The sequence below is a fragment of the Peromyscus eremicus genome, chromosome 7 (genome assembly GCF_949786415.1).
Source record: "Peromyscus eremicus chromosome 7, PerEre_H2_v1, whole genome shotgun sequence".
Taxonomy (NCBI): Eukaryota; Metazoa; Chordata; class Mammalia; order Rodentia; family Cricetidae; genus Peromyscus; species Peromyscus eremicus.
In genome coordinates, this window is record NC_081422.1 from 57958619 (window position 1) to 57977050 (window position 18432).

At 39.7% G+C, this 18432-nt stretch overlaps 1 protein-coding gene and 1 non-coding gene across 13 annotated transcripts in view; one reads left to right on the plus strand and one right to left on the minus strand.

Moving 5' to 3' along the window:
* Iqch (IQ motif containing H) overlaps nt 1–18432 on the minus strand; it is a 184647-nt gene that overhangs the window by 7362 nt on the left and 158853 nt on the right. For 6 of the 12 annotated variants that reach the window (XM_059268070.1, XM_059268080.1, XM_059268076.1 and 3 more), the window contains 3 exons: nt 12767–12889; nt 1207–1268; nt 445–507 (listed from right to left, as the gene is read on the minus strand). In XM_059268070.1, coding sequence (XP_059124053.1) covers nt 445–507; nt 1207–1268; nt 12767–12889 — 248 coding nt within the window. Of the gene's footprint in view, nt 1–444; nt 508–1206; nt 1269–12727; nt 12890–18432 lie in introns of those variants that run through there. The other 6 variants (XM_059268071.1, XM_059268077.1, XM_059268075.1 and 3 more) reach the window with 4 other exon arrangements.
* Nucleotides 11716–11857, plus strand: LOC131915791 (U4 spliceosomal RNA). The gene has a single exon (XR_009380435.1). It is a non-coding gene; the product is annotated as a U4 spliceosomal RNA (small nuclear RNA).

The following is an 18432-nucleotide window of genomic DNA, read 5'->3' on the forward strand; positions in this document are numbered from 1 at the left end:
CCCAAAGTGGCCTCATTTTTAAGATTTTACAGTCATGTTCCCCCTTCATGACTTTCAGATTGTCTGTCTACTCTTTGTGGTTTTTGCTAATGGTGAGAGCTTGTTGCCTCAAATGACCTATTCACCTGAATCCTAGATCTGGATTTGGCTCCCCTACCTGGCTCTCCCACCATATCCCATGTGCATGAGGGTTTATCTAGTTGCAGCCCTAGGGCAGCTTGTCCTTAGTAGTTCACCTTTTATGCCAGCTGGTGGACAGTAAGAGTTCATATATCTTTGTTCTGATTTCTAGTTCTTGTAATAAACAAATGCATTTGCCTGAGTTCCTGAGCTTAAAAATGTACTTGGAGCTTGCATCTTTCCCATCTAATTAGACTCCTACTCTAGAAAATACTTATTTTTATTAGCTTGCTAACATCAAATCCAATTGACTGCTTTGTTTACCTAGTCATGGTAGTTGCCTTGTTGTTTTTGACCTGCTGCTGACCTAGCATCACAGTGGCACATCTGTGGAGTGTAGACATATAGGTTAGGGGCTCACAGCAAGGAAGGAGCTAAGAGATAGGATATCACTGGGAAGCAGAAGGCAGCTCCTTTCTTACTTCTTGTTATTGTGGATGTAAATACCTGGACAGATGAAATGGACACGTTTGTGTAGATGTTACAGATAGAGGCCTCATTTCTGGCATCAAAGCACTAGATTAAACTGTAGCCACATTCTAGCTCCAAAGGAGAAGAAACAGCACTTCCATGACTGTAAAAACATTGGTGAGGGTGAGTGGCTCTGTCATCAGGACTCTGCTCAACATTTACATTCCCTGAGAAGACCGCGTCTGAACCCAAACTGGCTCCAACCCTACTTTGGAAGAACATCTGCCCAGGTCACCAGAGCATTTTTCTAAGCATTCCATAATGACAACTAGCTTTTCACAATTGGGTCATCTGAGCTGGCTCCCTATCAATAATATTTGAGCCTTGTATGTGTATGAGTTTATGTTAAGCATAGACTCCTACCTGATAATTAGGATAACTATATATAGGAACCTGACACCAACATCTACAGGCATTTTCTGAAGTACTGGAGGATCCAAATAAAACAAGATAAATCAGCATGCTGATTAACACTCAAGAGAAGCATTAATCTTGTTGGTGTTATAGACAATTTTTTTTAGCTTATTACATATCATAGACATACTTCATACTTACAACATGCCCAATTTGTATCTCTTCAGAGGTTCATATAATATAAAAACAGTTCCTTGTCTGTCCTATAAGGTTTCAGTGAGAAGAAAACAAACAGCATATTTATACAGGAAGCAAAGACAATATAGTCTACCATGGGCATTAAGACTGACCAGAATTGAAATCTAGAGCTACCTTCAAGTACCATTAAAGGGGGTTGCCTCCAGAAAAGGGAGGCAGTATGCTCTAGGGTGGTGATTTTATTTAGTATATTCCTTACAACACCTACATCAGAATCATCTATTACACCTGTTAAGATGAGCTTCAGGGCATCAGCGAAACTTAGAATCCTTGGACTTTGCCTTTTAGGGCCTTCTTGGGTGATAATCAAAAATTGAGAACCACTGTTATAAGAGCAATCCATAAAAAAGAAAAAGGTGTGTGTGTGTGTGTGTGTGTGTGTGTGTGTGTGTGTGTGTTTGAAAAAAGAATTTGAGGGTGAAGGAGATAGCTCAAGTGGTTCAGTGCCTACCTTACACGCCTGAGGACCAGAGCTTGACACCAAGAACTGACACATTATAAAAGCTGGTTGAAGGGGTTACACATGACCCAGCACCTAGCACTGGGAGATGGAGACAAGTCGACCCCTGGGGTTTTCTGGCCGGCCAACCTGGCCTAATTGGTGAGTTCCAGTTTAGTCAGAGACTGGGGAATAATAGGCAAGGTTGTCCCTCTGGCCTCCACACCATATACCCACACATGTACATGTACCTGCATGCACATTCATGAACATGTGCACACATATAGACACAGAAAAGAATTTGAGTTTCAGTGGGAAATCACATGTAGTCTAGCACACCCTAGTACTTTATGACATAGATTTTGTAAGACATTTTATAGCCTGTAAGTGATGGCTTGAAATACTGTCTTTGCTGATTTGAAAAAGAATGGTCCCCTTAGGCTCACATGTTTGAATGCTTGGTTCCCAGTTGGTGGGACTATTTTGGGAAGGTTTAGGAGGTGTGGCCTTGTTGGAGGAGGTATGTTACTGGGGATGGGATTTGAGGTTTTAAAAGCCCACGTCACGCCAATACACACTCCTTCCTTCCCTCTCTTCCTCCTCTATTCCCCCTCTCTCTCTGTCTCTCTCTCTCTGTCTGTCTCTGTCTCTGTCTCTCTGTCTCTGTCTCTGTCTCTCTCTCTCTCTCTCTCTTTCTCTGCCTCCTTCTTGTGGATCAGACATAAGCTCTCAGCTACTGCTTCCAGCACCATGTCTGCCCACTGCCATGCTCCCCACCACAGTGGTTATGAACTCACCCTCTCAAACTGTAAGCAAGCACCTAATTAAATGCTTTTTTCTGTAAGTGTTGCCTTGGTCATGGGATCTCTTCACAGCAAAAGAACAGTAACTAAGACAGAAGTTGGTACCAGGGAGTGGTGTATTGCTGTGACAGGCCTGATCACGTGGGTTGTTGGAAGAATGTGGCCTTTGGGACTTAGGATTAGGAAAATGGTTGAATGCTATAAATAGGGATTAACAGCTATCTTAATAAGAGCTTGGAAGACAGTAGTGGTGAGAGTAATGTGAACTGTGGAGGCCCAGTTAAGATGTTTCAGGAGGGAACAATGTTAGCAACTGGGCTAGAGACCATTCTCTTGACATTTTGGTAAAGAACATGGCTTTTTTTTTTTTTTCTGCCCCGTCCAAAAAGAAATCTGCTGGAGGCTAAATTGAAGTGTTTTGGAGTAATATCATTGGCAGAGGAGATTTCAAGATATTCTAATATTGACTGTGTCATGTGGTTATTAGTGATTACTCTTATGCAGATCTACAACTAAAAATGCAAGCAGGGAAAAAGAAATACAAACTGTACAATTTAAGGAGAGAAAGAACACTAGGAAATTCAATGTTAGAACCTTGGTTTGTCCTGGAAGAGATGAGAAGGAATGGAATAAAGGGAATGGTGCCCTCAGGGCAAGACCCTACTCAGCTAAGCTTCCAATTTATAAAACAGAAATGCCTAAGGAATCTTCTCCTAAGCAAAAGAAAGCTTATGCAACAAAGGAAAGCATCCACAAATCAACAGTAACTAAGACACATTTAGTTTAAATTAAAGTTTAGTTTTTAAAGACTTCAACATTCAGAAGTTTAGTGCAGAATTTGAGAAATGGATGGCTCAGTGGTTAAGAGTGCACACTGCTTTTGCAAAAAACCTTGGATCTGTTACCAGCGCTTACTTTAGGTAGCTCACAACTGACTATAACTCCAGTTCCAGGGAATCCAAGGGCCGTCCTTTGGCCTGTGAGGGCACCTGCACCGGGAATATACCCCACACACACACACACAAGAACAAACCCACACACAGACACACAGACACAAAATCACTGCACTTACAGGAACATGCTCAAACATACATATACATAATTAGAAATAAATATAAGGACCAATCTGAGTTCTTGCCCTCTCAGCCTTCTTTTCTAGCCTATCTCCGTTCCTTTCTGTCATCCACCAGCCTGTCACAGAAGCACTCTCTACCAAGGACTCCACAGCCACCACAGTTTTCTAGGATCCAGAGATGGCAGCAACAACCAAAAATGGGAACATCCACCCAACAAGACCAGATATTGGCATCAAGAAATATCTTAAACATCATAAGTCCAGATGCGAAGATCCCACTGTAAAACCACAAACACGAACAGCCAAGACAATATGCCTCCTCCAGAAGTCTTTAACCCTATTACAGTAGACCTGAGAAATGCAATATTGCTGAAGCACAAGACAAGGACTTCAAGATAGCAATTATGAATATATTCAAGGACCTTAAAGAGAATGTGAATAAATCCCTTAATGAAGTCTGTGAAGACACAAACAGTTGAGTGAAATAATGAAAGTAAAACAGAGAAATAGAGTCATTAAAGAAAACCCAAGCTGAAATAAAACTAGAAATGAAAAATTGTAGGATGTCAAACAAAAACCCTTAGAGGTAAGCCTCACCAACAGATTACAAAACATAGAAGAAAGAATCCAAGGTGTTGGAAGCAAGGTAAAAGAAATAGATAGCTCTGCCAAAAAAATGTTAAACCCAAAAAATAATCCAAGCACAAAACATCCAGGAAATCAGGGACACTATGAAAGGACCAAATCTATGAATAATAAGGATAGAGGAAGGAGAAGAAACTCAGTTCAAAGGCATGGAAAATATTTTTAACAGTGTCATAGAAAATTTCCCTAGTCTAAAGGAGTTACCTATCAAGGTAAAAGAAGTATACAGAACACTAAAATGACAGGATCAGAAAAGAAATTCCCCACAACACATAATTATCAAAACACTAAATGTACAGAACAAAGAAAGAATATTAAAAGCTTCAAGGAAAAAAGACCAAGTAGCGTATAAAGGCAGGCCCATTAGATAACATCTGACTTCTCAATGGAGACTCTGACAACCAGAAGGCCTGTACAGACATTCTACAAACTATAAGAGACCACAGATGCTAGCCAACACTACTATTCCCTGCAAAACTATCAATCACAATCAAGGAAGAAAGAAAAGTATTCCATGATTAAAACACATTTTAGCAGTTTTTAATCTACCAGTCCAGCTCTACAGAAGGCACTAAAAGGAAACCTTCAGTTTGAAGAGGTTAACCACACCCAAGAAGACACAAGGAATAAATATAATCCCAGAACAGTAATTCAAAAGTAGAGGGGGGGCCAGGGGAGGACGACAAAATAACAGGAATGAATAAAATTGCTCACTGAGAACTCTCAATATCAGTGGTCTCAATTACCCTAATAAAAGGACACAGAGTAACAGAATGGATTAGAAAAAAGGATCTTTGTGTTTCATTCAGGAAATATACCTCACCATCAAGAAATAGACCCAAGAAGCAGGCAGCTGTAACCATTTTAATATCTGACAAAATAGGCTTCAAACCAAAACTAATCAGAAAAGATTGGAAATGATATTACGTACTCATCAATGATACATACTCATCAAAGGAAAAGTCCACCCAGAGGATTTTATAATTCTAAACATTTATGCACCAAACACAAGGACACCCAAGTTCATAAAAGAAACACTACTACCGATGAAACCACATATTAACCCTCACACAGTGATAGTGGGTGACTTCAATAACTCACTCCAGCCAATAGACAGGTCATTCAGGCAAAAACTAAACAGAGAAATGCTGGAGCTCAATAACATCATAAATCAAATAGGCCTAGCAAACATATTCAGATATTTTTACCCAAGCACAAAAAAATACACTTTTTTAGCTGCTCCTGGAGCTTTCTCCTAAATTGACCATATCCTTGGGCTATTTATTGATTTTTAACCTCCTTTTCTGGGAATTAAATCCATAGGCAACAGAGCTTTTCTTCCATAGTTTAAAGTATGATTTCATCGTTGTGCGCCGTCCATAGGTCCTGTTGAAAAGCCATCAGTCCCATTGGACCAATGATCAGGCAGTTGATGGGCTATTGTGTTTTTATCTACTTTTAAGATTTTATCTTTCTTTTAATCTTCAAAACTATACGAAGTTTCAAGGTGTGGTTATCTTTAAATATAGCTTGCCTATCATTTGTAGTATTTGTGGAATGTGTAATTCTATATAATTCACCACTTTTGGAAAGTTCTTGTCAGTATTTATTTCAAGTTTCCTCATCTCTTGAGACACTAGTTGTATGCATGTTAATTTTTATGTTTTGTTTTGTTTCATTTTCCACATATCTCCAGTCTGTTTCTGTGTGGTCATTATTTTCTTTCTCTGTAATTTTGAATATTTCCCACGACCTGTTTTCTACTTCAGTAATCATTTTTACTGTGTTGTTTTTCCTATTACATTACTATATAAAATTACTAGGGTCAACTTTTGTGACAGTTTTTAGTTCTGTAATTTTTACTTGACTTCTAAAAAGCAGATTCAGGGCTTCTGTGAAGTTACCTTGTTATTCTAAAAACATATCCTCTTATTTTCTTGAATATTAATCATAGTTATTTTAGAGTTTCAGCCTGATAACTTAAATATTGGATCTCTTGTGGACACTTTGGTTTTCTATTTGCTTTCAATTCTTTGGTCCTGTCCTTTTAGTACATCTTATGATTTTTACTGGAGTCTGGTAACTTAAAAAACTGCAAAGGCTCTGTATCAGCAGTTCTCAATCTGTGGGTCATGGTGACCCCTGTGGCAAACCTCTATCTCCAAAAATATTTACATTATGATTCATAACAGTATCAAAATTGAAGTTATGGAGTAGCAATGAAGGTAACTTTGTGGTTGCGGGGGCGGTCACCACAACATGAGGTATTATAGGGTCGCAGCACTAGGAAGGTTGAGAATGACTGCCCTAGATGGTGTTATTGTTCAGCATGATAGATTCTAGTTTGTTTTTGTCAGAGAATTGGCAGTTCATCCGCATATACCAGGGGCAGAGTTTAGAATGCAGTTTCTCCATCCTCCTTGTGTTTGGTCTTTTACCGTAGGCAAATGCCCTTCCTCTCATGCTCTTTTTGAAGTTCCCACTGAAAGCTTGGGGTGTTTATTAGGATCCTTCCAGTTTAGCAGCTTGGGAACTTTAATCCCCAGTATCACATGGTTTTTGAAGTCCTTGACAGGTCTTTAGCCTTCCAGCTACTCATTGTATTAGGTTTCTGGAGTCTTGAGCTCCAGAAGTAGCATCTTCCCATGATTTAAATGGCACCTGAACACAGGGTGTTAGCTTCTTCTTTGTGGTTATCTTTGCACTAGGAGTTTAGACTCTGAAGTACTAAACTCTTTGGCTGTCTGAAGTTACCTTTTCTCTCCTTAGACCAATAAGATTGTTATTTCCGTTTGGATCTATTGTTTTCAAAGCAAAGCAAGACAAAACAACACAACCTAAAACAAACAAATAAACAAAAAACAAGGGTAAATTTGACAGTCCTATTCTTAAGGACCATAGTTCTTCATGTATTGATTGATTGGTTGCTTCAGCTGCAACTGTTTTCAAAAAGTTGTTCTATATGTATTTGTCCAAGTTTTACAATTAATTTTTGGTTATTAAGTTGACTACAAAATTATAGATAAAATGAAATCTCTAGGCATGGCAGTACATTTGTAATTATCTCTCTAGGACAGTTAACCAGGAATTTTTTTTCAGCTTTCATCCAAAGGCTTACTCAAAGTTGTTTGTCTTTACTATTCATAAAGTAAGTATTTGGTTTCACTTGTGAGAGATGTGAGGGCGTGCATCAGAGTGACTTCAGTGGAGACAATTCCACTCTAGTTCCATGGCCTGGTCTTATTCCCTGGAAAGTACTCTCCCAAGTGTTGCTTCCTGGCCACCAAATTCCTTGTTTCTGTTTTACTCAGCCCTGTTTCCCTAGGCTGGTAACTTAAATTAACTTTTGAAATTTGTTTTTATCTTAGTCTTTCTTTTAAAATAATTAAGAATTTGCTCATATACTTTCAGACTAGTTACTGGAAAGCACATAAAAACAAGATTTTGCTATGCAGACTTGCAAAGCAGTTCATTATTAAGCCCTAGCTTTCTCATCTACAAAGTCAAAGCAATAATGTTTACTTTTAAAGTTATGGCAAGGATGAAACAAAATATCTGAACATATTTTACACAGTACACAATGCTTTAGAATAATGTCACACGTGATTATGGATGACCCATGTGTCTCCAGATCTAGGTCTGGTTCTCTTGATATGGAAAGATACATGCTAAAAAGGAGAAAATAATTATCTGTTCAACTTTCACCACTCAAACCCTGGGGGTAAAGGCCACCACTATAATTACTTCTATTTGGAAGGGAAAAGAATGATATAAATGGAAGATAATCTGTAGGGGTTATGAACTTCCACAGTGTGTGTGGGAAATATTCTCTAGCAGGGAGTTTCCATGAACTTAAGGGGACTCTTGTAAATGTTGGGGTTTTTTTTGTGGTCCTTGGTTCTGCCTTCTGATTATTCTTTCCATAATAGTCCTTGGCCATATCTGAAGTGGACATTAGAGATTATGCCTTCCTTAGACCTTCAAAGACTTTCTACCACTTACTACCTATTGAGAGCTGGGACCCAAAGGTTGTTTTAAGTCTTAAACAGGTAGAGCCTCCTTCAGTGCAGATTAATGTTTCTTTTAACTGTTGAAGCCCTCAAAATGTTTTTACTACAGGTTAGGGAGATTGCTCAATTTGTAAAGAATTGCCTCACAACTATGAAGACCTGAGTTTGGATCCTCAGGGCCCGATTAAAAAGCTGGGTGTGTGCCTGTAATCCAAGCACTGGGAAATGGGAGGCAGAGATAAGAGGATCCCTAGAAGCTCACAGGCAGGTAGTTCGCCTGGAGTATGTGGCAAAGTCCCAGGCTAACAAGTGACTCTGTCTCAAACAAAAAAAAGTAGAAGATGCCTGAGCAGTGACTCCACAAGTGGGCCATGTACACGTGCACTGGCACTCACTGGTGCACACACACACAAACCTAAAACACACAGCTGCATCTGTAGTTCTTCCTACGAGGTTTTCTTTATTTCTCTGTTTTCTTGTTTCTGGGCCCCTCATTCTCTTAACTGTAGGTGTCTTAAGCCTGTCAGGCTTCAGTAGGAGAGCAATAGCCTTTGTCTGGTTTTCTTGAGCTAATCTTTCTATATTAAAACATTTGCTAGGTGCTGTGATCCTTACTCTGAGATCCATTCAGAGGTTTTAGTAGTTGGTTGTACTTGTAACTTTAATTTGATCCTTATTACAAGGCTGAGTTTTACTTTTTTGTGTGTGCAAAAGCCTTTCAGTATTGTGTGTGTACACACATGCACATGTGCCATTGTGCATGTGTGGAGGTTCAAGGACAACTCTGTGGTATTGGTTGTCTCCTTCCACATTCACATGGGTTCAGGGGATCAAACTCAGGTTATCAGGCATGTGCAGCATGCACCTGTGGAGCCAGCTTGCCAGCTTCTTTCAGTCTATTTTTATATTTCCTTTTTGAAGTTTAAAACTCAGCTTAGTTTTTCCAGTTTTCCCAAGTTCCTACTTTCTAGAATCTGTTTATTTTCATTTTTGCTATATATTGCCTGATACATTTAGAGGTTCACAGACTCTGTATTCTTTGAAAAGCAGTCAACAATGGTCAACATACAAAAAAAAAAAAAAGCATTGTATTTTCTAACTGCTTTGCTGTGGCCATATTAGGTCTTCTAAGTTGTGATAGGTGCCAATTTTGCTGAATATTTTATCACTTCACAATATGATTGTTGAGATGGCCTATTCCCATGAACAGCTTCCATGTCACCCACTACCTATCACCAAGTCAGTATCAAACTTCTAGGTTTTGTTTGGGAACACATTTGTTTTGATACTAATTTCTGTGCCAACCAGGTAAGCTAGCTATGCTTCCATATTTGAAAAACAGTTGCTAGTTGTTTATAACAACAGAAGCTGTAGTTCTTGCTAATGTTCTTATTCCATATGGATAGCATGTGTCTCCAGTCACTGTTGATACCCCCAGACACCAGACTGTTGCAGTGAGCTGTTGGAATGAGCTCCTATGTTTTTCCAAGGTAAGAAAGAGGGTATGGCAACTCAGATGTTCTGCATAGATAGGACATATCTCACTTCTGTTCATATCTCATTGGCCAAAACAATTTACATGGTCATGCCCAACTTTGGGGGAGCCCTGAGGAAGTGTAGTTCTGTTAAGTGCCTGGAAAGGGGAGAAACAGAGTATTTGTAAACAATGCTAATATTTCCCACCATGGCAATATATAGGCCCCCAAAAATGAATGTTGTTGGTTGTGGGGCTATTTAAGACTGTGGCACACTGCCTGTGTATGAGTGATGCCAGCCCCCTTCACACTGTTGCAGAGAGTAAACATGATGCCTTTCTTCATATGGCTTGCATTACAACTTTATTTCATTAAGAAACCAGTGGGGGCATTCAGCAGCATTACAGAAATACAGGAATGAGACCCACCAAGTTACTTACAAACTCAGCAATGCATCCCTCTAACATTCATCAAGAAAAAATAAGCTCCTAGGGTAATCTGACACTCCCCACACTCAAGTTTGAAAAAAAAAACCCACTGAAAGTCTGTGATAATAAAGCGAATAAAACCAAATTGAATGAAGACATTGGAAGATTCTTCCTTTGGTAGCATCAACAATAATATATTGTTATTTTGCTTGCTTTTCCTGGTAAAAGCATCTACTTTAAATTCAACCCAAAGTAAAGTCAGGTAGCAGAGGTTACACTTGGATTAGGTAAATGGTTTCCTTTTCCTTCTTAGTATAACTGAAAGAGAGAATGAAATCTTAGGGAAGTCCATCTTAAACGTACTCCCCGCTTCTGTAAGGTGGAGGCGGTCATAGGGGCTGTGCATGGAAGGTGCTGCTTCTTCAGCTGAGTGAGAGGTACTGAGACACAATACTCTTTTCAAATGGATCTCAGAACTCTTTCATTAGGCTGCCAATCATATTTTAGTTAAAATGAAGCAGTTCTTGAGAGGAAAAAAGGCACACATGGGAGAAAGCCGTGTACAGTTATGGGTTCAAATACCAGCTCCATAACATTCTTGGTAATACTCATTCATGGGAAAATGCTCACTGTGGTGGAGAGAACACCTCCTTCCAGCTTGGGCATGAAGAATAAATGTGACAGTGAAGTGCGAGTGCTCAGCCCAGTGGACAGCAAACAGAAAGTGCTCTAAAATGCTGGCCCATCATCTCCCTCCCTGAGAGGAGCCCATCAGACAGGAAGGAGAGCAGGAGGATGAAGAATGCCTGCAATCCCAGGAATTGAGCAGTTGACCTGGGAAGGTTGCCAGGAATTAAAAACCAGCCCAAGCTTCAGAGTAGGATCTTGTCTCGGCAAACCAAAAGAAGATGATGCAGGAAAAGAGGGAGAAAGGGGGAGGGGGAAGGAGAAAAAGGGAAGGGGAGGAAAAGAAGAGGAGTGGTGGTGTGAAGCTCTCACTAGGGACAGATTTCTAAATCAGTTTTTACAGTCAAGACATATGAGAGCCCATCTCAGGAAAAGTCAGGCAATGGTTATCACTTCAGCCTCTCTCTCTGTCTCTCTGTCTCTCTCTCTCACACACACACACTGTGCATATTGCCCCAATCCATATGTGTGTGTATGATTTATGTGATATGTATCTATGTATATTATGTATATATAAATATATGTTTATTTATATGTATTTGTTTGCTTTGCTTCTGGTTAGCCTCTCTGTTTTCTTCAAATGGGTTCTTCTAATGTCTGGGTTTTATCTCGCCTTTGCTTCTGATTCTGTTTTTCTTCTTTGTGTTGTTCCATTACTCTGTTGCCCCTAATCTGTATTTTTCTTTATCTTTGTATCTTTCATCTTTCATCTTTGGTAAGCTATTGAACATGAGTAAACCTGCAGGTGTGCCTGTGGAACTGTGATGGCTGTCTGTGATGCCTCTCTATCCATTCTTCCTGTAGCTTTCCATAGCAAGGCCCCTGACCCTCACTGATCTGCTTCCTCTGCACCTTGTGCTTGCCCCCTGGACCACGACAGTTCTCTTATTACCATACTGCTCTTAGTTGCAGTATCGTAGCCAATGAGGGTTATCCTAGGCACAATTACTGCTAACTAAAAACTTTCCCCAATACCTGCTGTGATGACTTGTAATACACTCAGCATTGGCAATTTTTGACAGTCTGTACAGAGACTAAATTGAAAAAAAAAAAAGAAAGAAGAAAAATAAGTGTATCTAGTCACTCAAGAAACAAAGATGTAAATAACTCCTTGAGTTCTGGGCTTTACTTTTCTCAAAAGTGTTATAACTCCAGTCAAGTGCAAAGCCTTGAGCTCAAGAATAAATACATTTCAGGTAGTAGAATGTGATAAAATATGTTTTGTTTGGGCTTCTTTGAGACTTTCCCTGCCAAATATGCTGATTCACAGAATGTATCCTGTTTTGATACTTTAGAAAAATAAAACAAATAGATTAGCTTGTGGTACACGGGACTATTTCAGTCCCATCAGTTTGGGACTAAAATCTATTGAATTCTGAAGGAATTGTGTGCAGTAGATGTATCAATTTCAGGTAAATTAGTTTATTCTGGCATTTTTGTTGTTTCTGCATTGTATCAGATTGAATGTAATTTGCAAAGCAATATGAGCTTCATTATATACCTTTGCACCAGGACAGATCAAGCCAACCAAAGGGTCTCATGATCTTGACAGTGCTCTGGCAGCTTACTGGGGTTGCCAACTGTCACCCAGAACATTCTGTTCACAGTTGGTACTGTGCTTAAGGTCTGAATGACTTTGAGGGGCCCATAAAAAGCTGACTCTTGAAAACAATATTGGTTTTGAAGTAGGAAAACTGAAAATTCATAGACATTAGACCTGTGAATGTGGCTCAGTGGCAGACTGCTTGACTAAAATTAATAGATATTGAATTGTATCTCTACAAATCAAAAATTCAATTAAGTTGAAACTGTATAATTGTCATGTCATTATATTTAATGTGGGTCCAAATGCTGGCCTTTGAACGGGCAGCAGTTTATCGGCCATCTAGATCCTGTACATACCTGACTGGTCCAGCCCCAATTAACTATAACCCCTCATACCTCAAGGTCATAGCCAATGCCATGGGCCTTACACATCTGGAGAAAAACGTAATAGAAGACTAGGGAGAGATTTTCGTGCTTCAGCTGGGTAGTCATCACTGCAAAGCGACTGGTTTCCAGTGACTAGAAAAGTCACAACTGAAAGTTAGACTCTAAAAACATTCAAATCAAATTTTAACTTTATAGTTATAGATTTGCAGAAAATTTACCAGATAACACAGACTTGTTTATTCCACCACAGTTGCACTGCTGTTACTATCTTACATTGCTTTGGAACATTTGTTATAACTAGAGAACCAAACTGCTATATTACTATTATCTATCTAAGTTCATACTTGATTTGAATTTCGTTAGTTTTCCTCTACTTTCTCTTTCCTGTTCCAGGATCCCATCTTATATTTAGTGTCATAGTAGCCTCAGTCATCTTATTTCCTTATGTTCCTCAGGTCTTTCACAGTTTTTCAGATTCCCATGTTTTTTGATGAACTTGACAGTTTTGAGGTGTACTGGTTAGCTAGTTCATAAAACCCCATTGATTTGCTTTTTTTCTGATGTTTTTCTCATGATTGGACTGGAGTAGTGTGAGAGAGAAAGGCCACACATATAAACCAGTCTGCATCACCTCATTTCAAGGGTATGCTATTGTACTTTGGATGCTATTTCCTAAAGGTCACATGTTAAAGGATGGTGAAACCATTAGGAGGTAGGATTCTGTGGAAGATCCTTAGGTCATTGGTTGGAGACATGCCCTCAAAAGGGATTGTCAGAATTTTGGCATTTTAGTTTCTCTTTTACTTCTTGGCTCATAATGTAAGTGGTTTTATTTCACCATGCATTTTCTAGTATTGCAATCTATCACCCCCACCAGAGGTCCAAAGTAATGAATAGGCTAGTCCACCATAGAGTGGAACCTCCAAACTATAAGCTAAAAATAAGCTGTGGGATGTTCTGTATGGCAAATTTGTTGCTAATTAGTCAATAAATAAAACACTGATTGGCTGTTGGCTAGGCAGGAAGTGTAGGCGGGACAAGGAGGAGAATAAAGCTGGGAAGTGGAAGGCTGAGTCAGAGAGACACTGCCAGCCGCCACCATGACAACCAGCATGTGAAGATGCCGGTAAGCCACGAGCCACGTGGCAAGGTATAGATTAATGGAAATGGATTAATTTAAGCTATAAGAACAGTTAGCAAGAAGCCTGCCACGGCCATACAGTTTGAAAGCAACATAAGTCTCTGTGTTTACTTGGTTGGGTCTGAGGCTGTGGGACTGGCAGGTGAGAGAGATTTGCCCTGACCATGGGCCAGGCAAGAAAAACTCTAGCAACACCCCTGTCTTATTATCTCAGCACTGACAAACATAGTATCAACATGACATATTATCAATGGTGCTAGAAATAGCAGTCTTCCTTCCCATACTATACTTTATAGAAGTAAGCCACTTTAGGGTTAACTAAAAGCCCCTCTTCTCAAGGTAGCCAATTTGGAACTAATTGCATTTTCAGTTGGGAAACTGCTATTTTTAAAGACTTTGTTAGTAGATATTAATTATACATACAAACAGGTTTCATTATGGCATTTTCGCATATGTACACAATGGATTTCGATTATAGTCACCTATTATTCCCTCTTGTCCCTCTCTCTCCTGATGATCTCTTTCCTTTTCCTAAGTAGCCCTTCTGCTCTTCATGCCTTTCATTTTATTCTTCATACCTATTAATTGGACCTACCCCAGAGACTGGCTATAGTAGGCCCAGAGAATTTTACTTATATATTTCCTAAAATATTTAAAATTTAAGGCACAAATTAAAGTATTAGAAGCTAGCAGCTTTGTAGCACAGCATTTGTAACATTACATATTTGCCTTGGTGCTTGGACTTCCACAGTGACTTGAAACAGAAGTAAAAAAAAAAAAAGAGGCTGGCACACAGCTGGCTTTGGGGTACCTGGAGATCTGTAGGCAGACATCAGGCTCTGTCTAAGAAGCAGTGTGGGAGCTGAGCTGATTGAGTGCCATCAGAGAATAGATAGCTTTACTCTTCTTTCTTCCTGTGTTAAGGATACTCTTCCTCCATTTAGGCAGAGTTCAGATCATGTCTATACAAATGTTAGGCCCTCACATAATAATGTGTCTTGAGCCATGTATTGCCATTAGGATTGTCCCATCTGTACCTACTAGGACATTTTTATTTTTAACAGAGATATAAAAACAAATGTTTTCCCTATCAGTGGGGGTACCATTTAATGTTTGATACACATATGCATTCACAATATTTAAATCAGATAAGTATTTTTCTCTTCAAATACTTATCGTTTCTTTGTGGTAAAAACTTTCAAAGTTCTTTCTTAGGTTACTTTTCCTTTTTTATTGTGTAGTACATAACTACTGTCTATAACCACCATGTCGCAAATATTTTGGTGACAAGGGCCATCTAAGAGAAGCTCTGACTCAGCTGGCTAGACTCTACCATGCTAGACAGGACCATGTACCTGCCTTCATAGTGAAGGCCCAAAACCTGAGCCTTTGCAAATGGATATGAACTGCAACATCCATTGGAATTCCACGGTGGCTACTGAGCATGTAATTGTATGATAATTGCCATGAATTCACATGATAATCCCATCCAAGGTTATATTTGTCTTCTAAACTTGTCTTCTGCTACTTTAGTATAAAAAAGCACAACAAAGATTATGCCACAGTCAGTGAGAGAGGCAGGGAAGTACCTGGTAGGTAGACTACCCTCCACACTGTGGTACTTGGTCATAAAGCTCAACGGAAGAGCTCATGGCCCAGCAGAATATGACTTCTGGATATCAGTAAGACCAGACCACCCTGAGGCTACTTCTCAGTGAAAACAAACTGTTTTTCCCCTTTCCCAGTCCTGAGCTTAAAATGCATGGAGAATCGGAAAGGAGTCAGGATGTTTGATATGTCTCTGAGCTGCTGCTGCTTCTTCATTATTGTCACCATCTTAGTCTATAACTTTATTGTCTAGGAGTTCTGGAGGTGAGCATACAAGCAGAGTTCCATAAACAAAGGGCAGATGGAATCAAGAAGGCTGTGATTCAAAACCTGTGAGGCCATCGACTATCTGTGTGATCCTGAATTCATTTAACATCTGAATCTGATAAATAGTGCTTACTATTTTGTCACTATTCCTTTGAAAGGATTTCAGATCACAAATAAATATAGTTTCCTAGGCTCTTCTTTCCTCTACTGGTATCACTTGTCTCCTGGGATTCTGACCATCACCACAAGATTTATTATTTTTCTCCAAACCAGGTTGCTCCTACTCAGGAGTCCTCAGGGTCATCTCTTTGCCTTTAAGCTGAAATCCAGAGCCTAGCTTAGTGGGCAGACTCTTCCAGAGTCTCAGTGAACTCTTCTAGTCACCGCTCCCTCTTCTAAGAGACCACAGGTCTTTGTAGATATTCTCCCCTCTACTAATGGAGGCCTTCCCTTCCTTTCTACCCGGTGACTACTCTAGTCTTTAAGGCCTGACCAAGTTCCATTATGTTTAACGAGCCCCCTGACCCTACCAGGCCATCGTCATCTCACTTGAGAACTCTGGAGCAGTTACTCTAATGGCGCTTGTAGATGGCCTTGTGGATTTGCTTTGTGAAAATGTATATTTCTTTATGTTTTAGTATAAAAACTGTTGATTTTTCAAAAAAGATGGCTCACTGTTTTAAGTGACTTGATTTTTTCCATACTCTCTGTTACTTGTTTAGACATCTGTGCTGCCTAGGAAACCAGTGCTATGTCTATTCCTGCCTCCTTTTAAAAATCTACAGATCCTCCATGCTCACCCAGCCTGTCCTATGTCACTGAGACAGTGGGTAATACACACTGGAAAGCAGCCGAGTCACAGGGACATGGCTTGCCCTTTGGCCAGTGCAAGGCTGGGTAAACACTGGTTTCAAGTTTGACAGCCTGTACATTAAACCTTGACTTCCCCGTTTGTTTGCGAAGTACTCTTTAACATATGTTTACCTTCTCTTAACACAACTTTTCATATCTAAAAATGAACATAATCGTTCCTGACTAATATCTCGGGTTATAAACAGGTTCATGTGATTATCTTACTGAAGCGCATGTGGATAAGGCTTAGTGCACTGGGACACTGCCCTCACCCTGAGCTCTGTGGCAGAGCCAGGAACTGCACTTTATAAACCTGGAGCTCTTGGCCACTTATCCCAGTTTTCTCCGTGCTTCATGTGTTGGATGAAAGATCTGAATTCTTGCTGAGTGTTAATTGATATAGCTAAGTGATGACTGATAAAGTCTTAGATATGGCCTGTCATAATAATAACATAACTTCTAGAAGTTTCTGCAACAACAATAAAAACCAACTGCTGTGGGATGGTCTATATGTCAAATTACTCTGATTGGTCAATAAAAAAAACACTGATTGGCCAGTGGCTAGGCAGGAAGTATAGGCGGGACTAACAGAGAGGAGAAAAGAAAGAACAGGAAGGCGGAGAGAGAGAGACACTACCAGCCGCCACTAGGACAAGCAGCATGTAAAGATGCCGGTAAGCCACGAGCCACGTGGCAAGGTATAGATTTATAGAAATGGATTAGTTTAAGATATAAGAACAGTTAGCAAGAAGCCTGCCACGGCCATACAGTTTGTAAGCAATATAAGTCTCTATGTTTACTTGGTTGCATCTGAGCAGCTGTGGGACTGGCGGGTGTCAGAGATTTGTCCTGACTGTGGGCCAGGAAGGAAAACTCTGGCTACAACCAACCTAAGGAGCTTTTCAAGAAAGACTGTAGTATGGAGAGATGGGCCTTTCAAAACTGTTTCTCATGGCTTTGTTCATCCTCTGTCCTCTGCAGTGTGTGAGGCTCTAGACAGGCTTCCTACAGATAACTCTGTTCTCTAGGACCCATAAAATCAAACTGCTCAGGAGACCTTAGGGGATATTTAGCTCTTTCTTATTTACAATAAGGAAACCTGAGCCAGAGCAAATATCAGAATTCATGATCCCTGACTCTCAGACCAACATCTTCCCTCCAAATTCCCCTTGGCCACATCTGGAATGTGTGGGGAATCACAGAAAGTTAGCCTTTCCATGAAAACAAGAAGAAACAGCACACAAAACATTATCAGTGCTAGTCTAGTCTTATTAAACTACCTTTCTAAATCACGATCTAACAAGAATGCTTCAAGCTAAATAAAAGAAGCCCGGAATACTCTTTTTCACTGGAGAATATAATTTTGCTTCAGCCACAATTTAAATTGATTTAGTTGTGAGCACAGCGTCTGAAGTGTGGAGCGCATTCTATTTTCACTATGATACTTGTTTTGACAGTGATGCATTTCAGTTGACATAGCTGAAATCCTCACGTAATAAATCTCTGCCTGAAAATTAATCATGTTTATAATATTCTGAGAATTAATAACACCCATTGCTCAAATCATTAACTTAAAAAAGAAGCTTCCAAAATCTGTTCTCGGCAGTAAGGGACCACAAATAAATGAATGTTTGATAAAATAATCCAAGTAGCAGTTTAACAAGCGTAAACTGGAATGTGGCTGCAATAACACAGAACTATTGTTTAAGGGTTGGCAGAGGCTGATGAGGTTCTTATTCCAGTTATGAAGCAGGCATCCACATGCATAATGAACTGCTCTCTGAATTATTAATGTGTTGCTTATTTA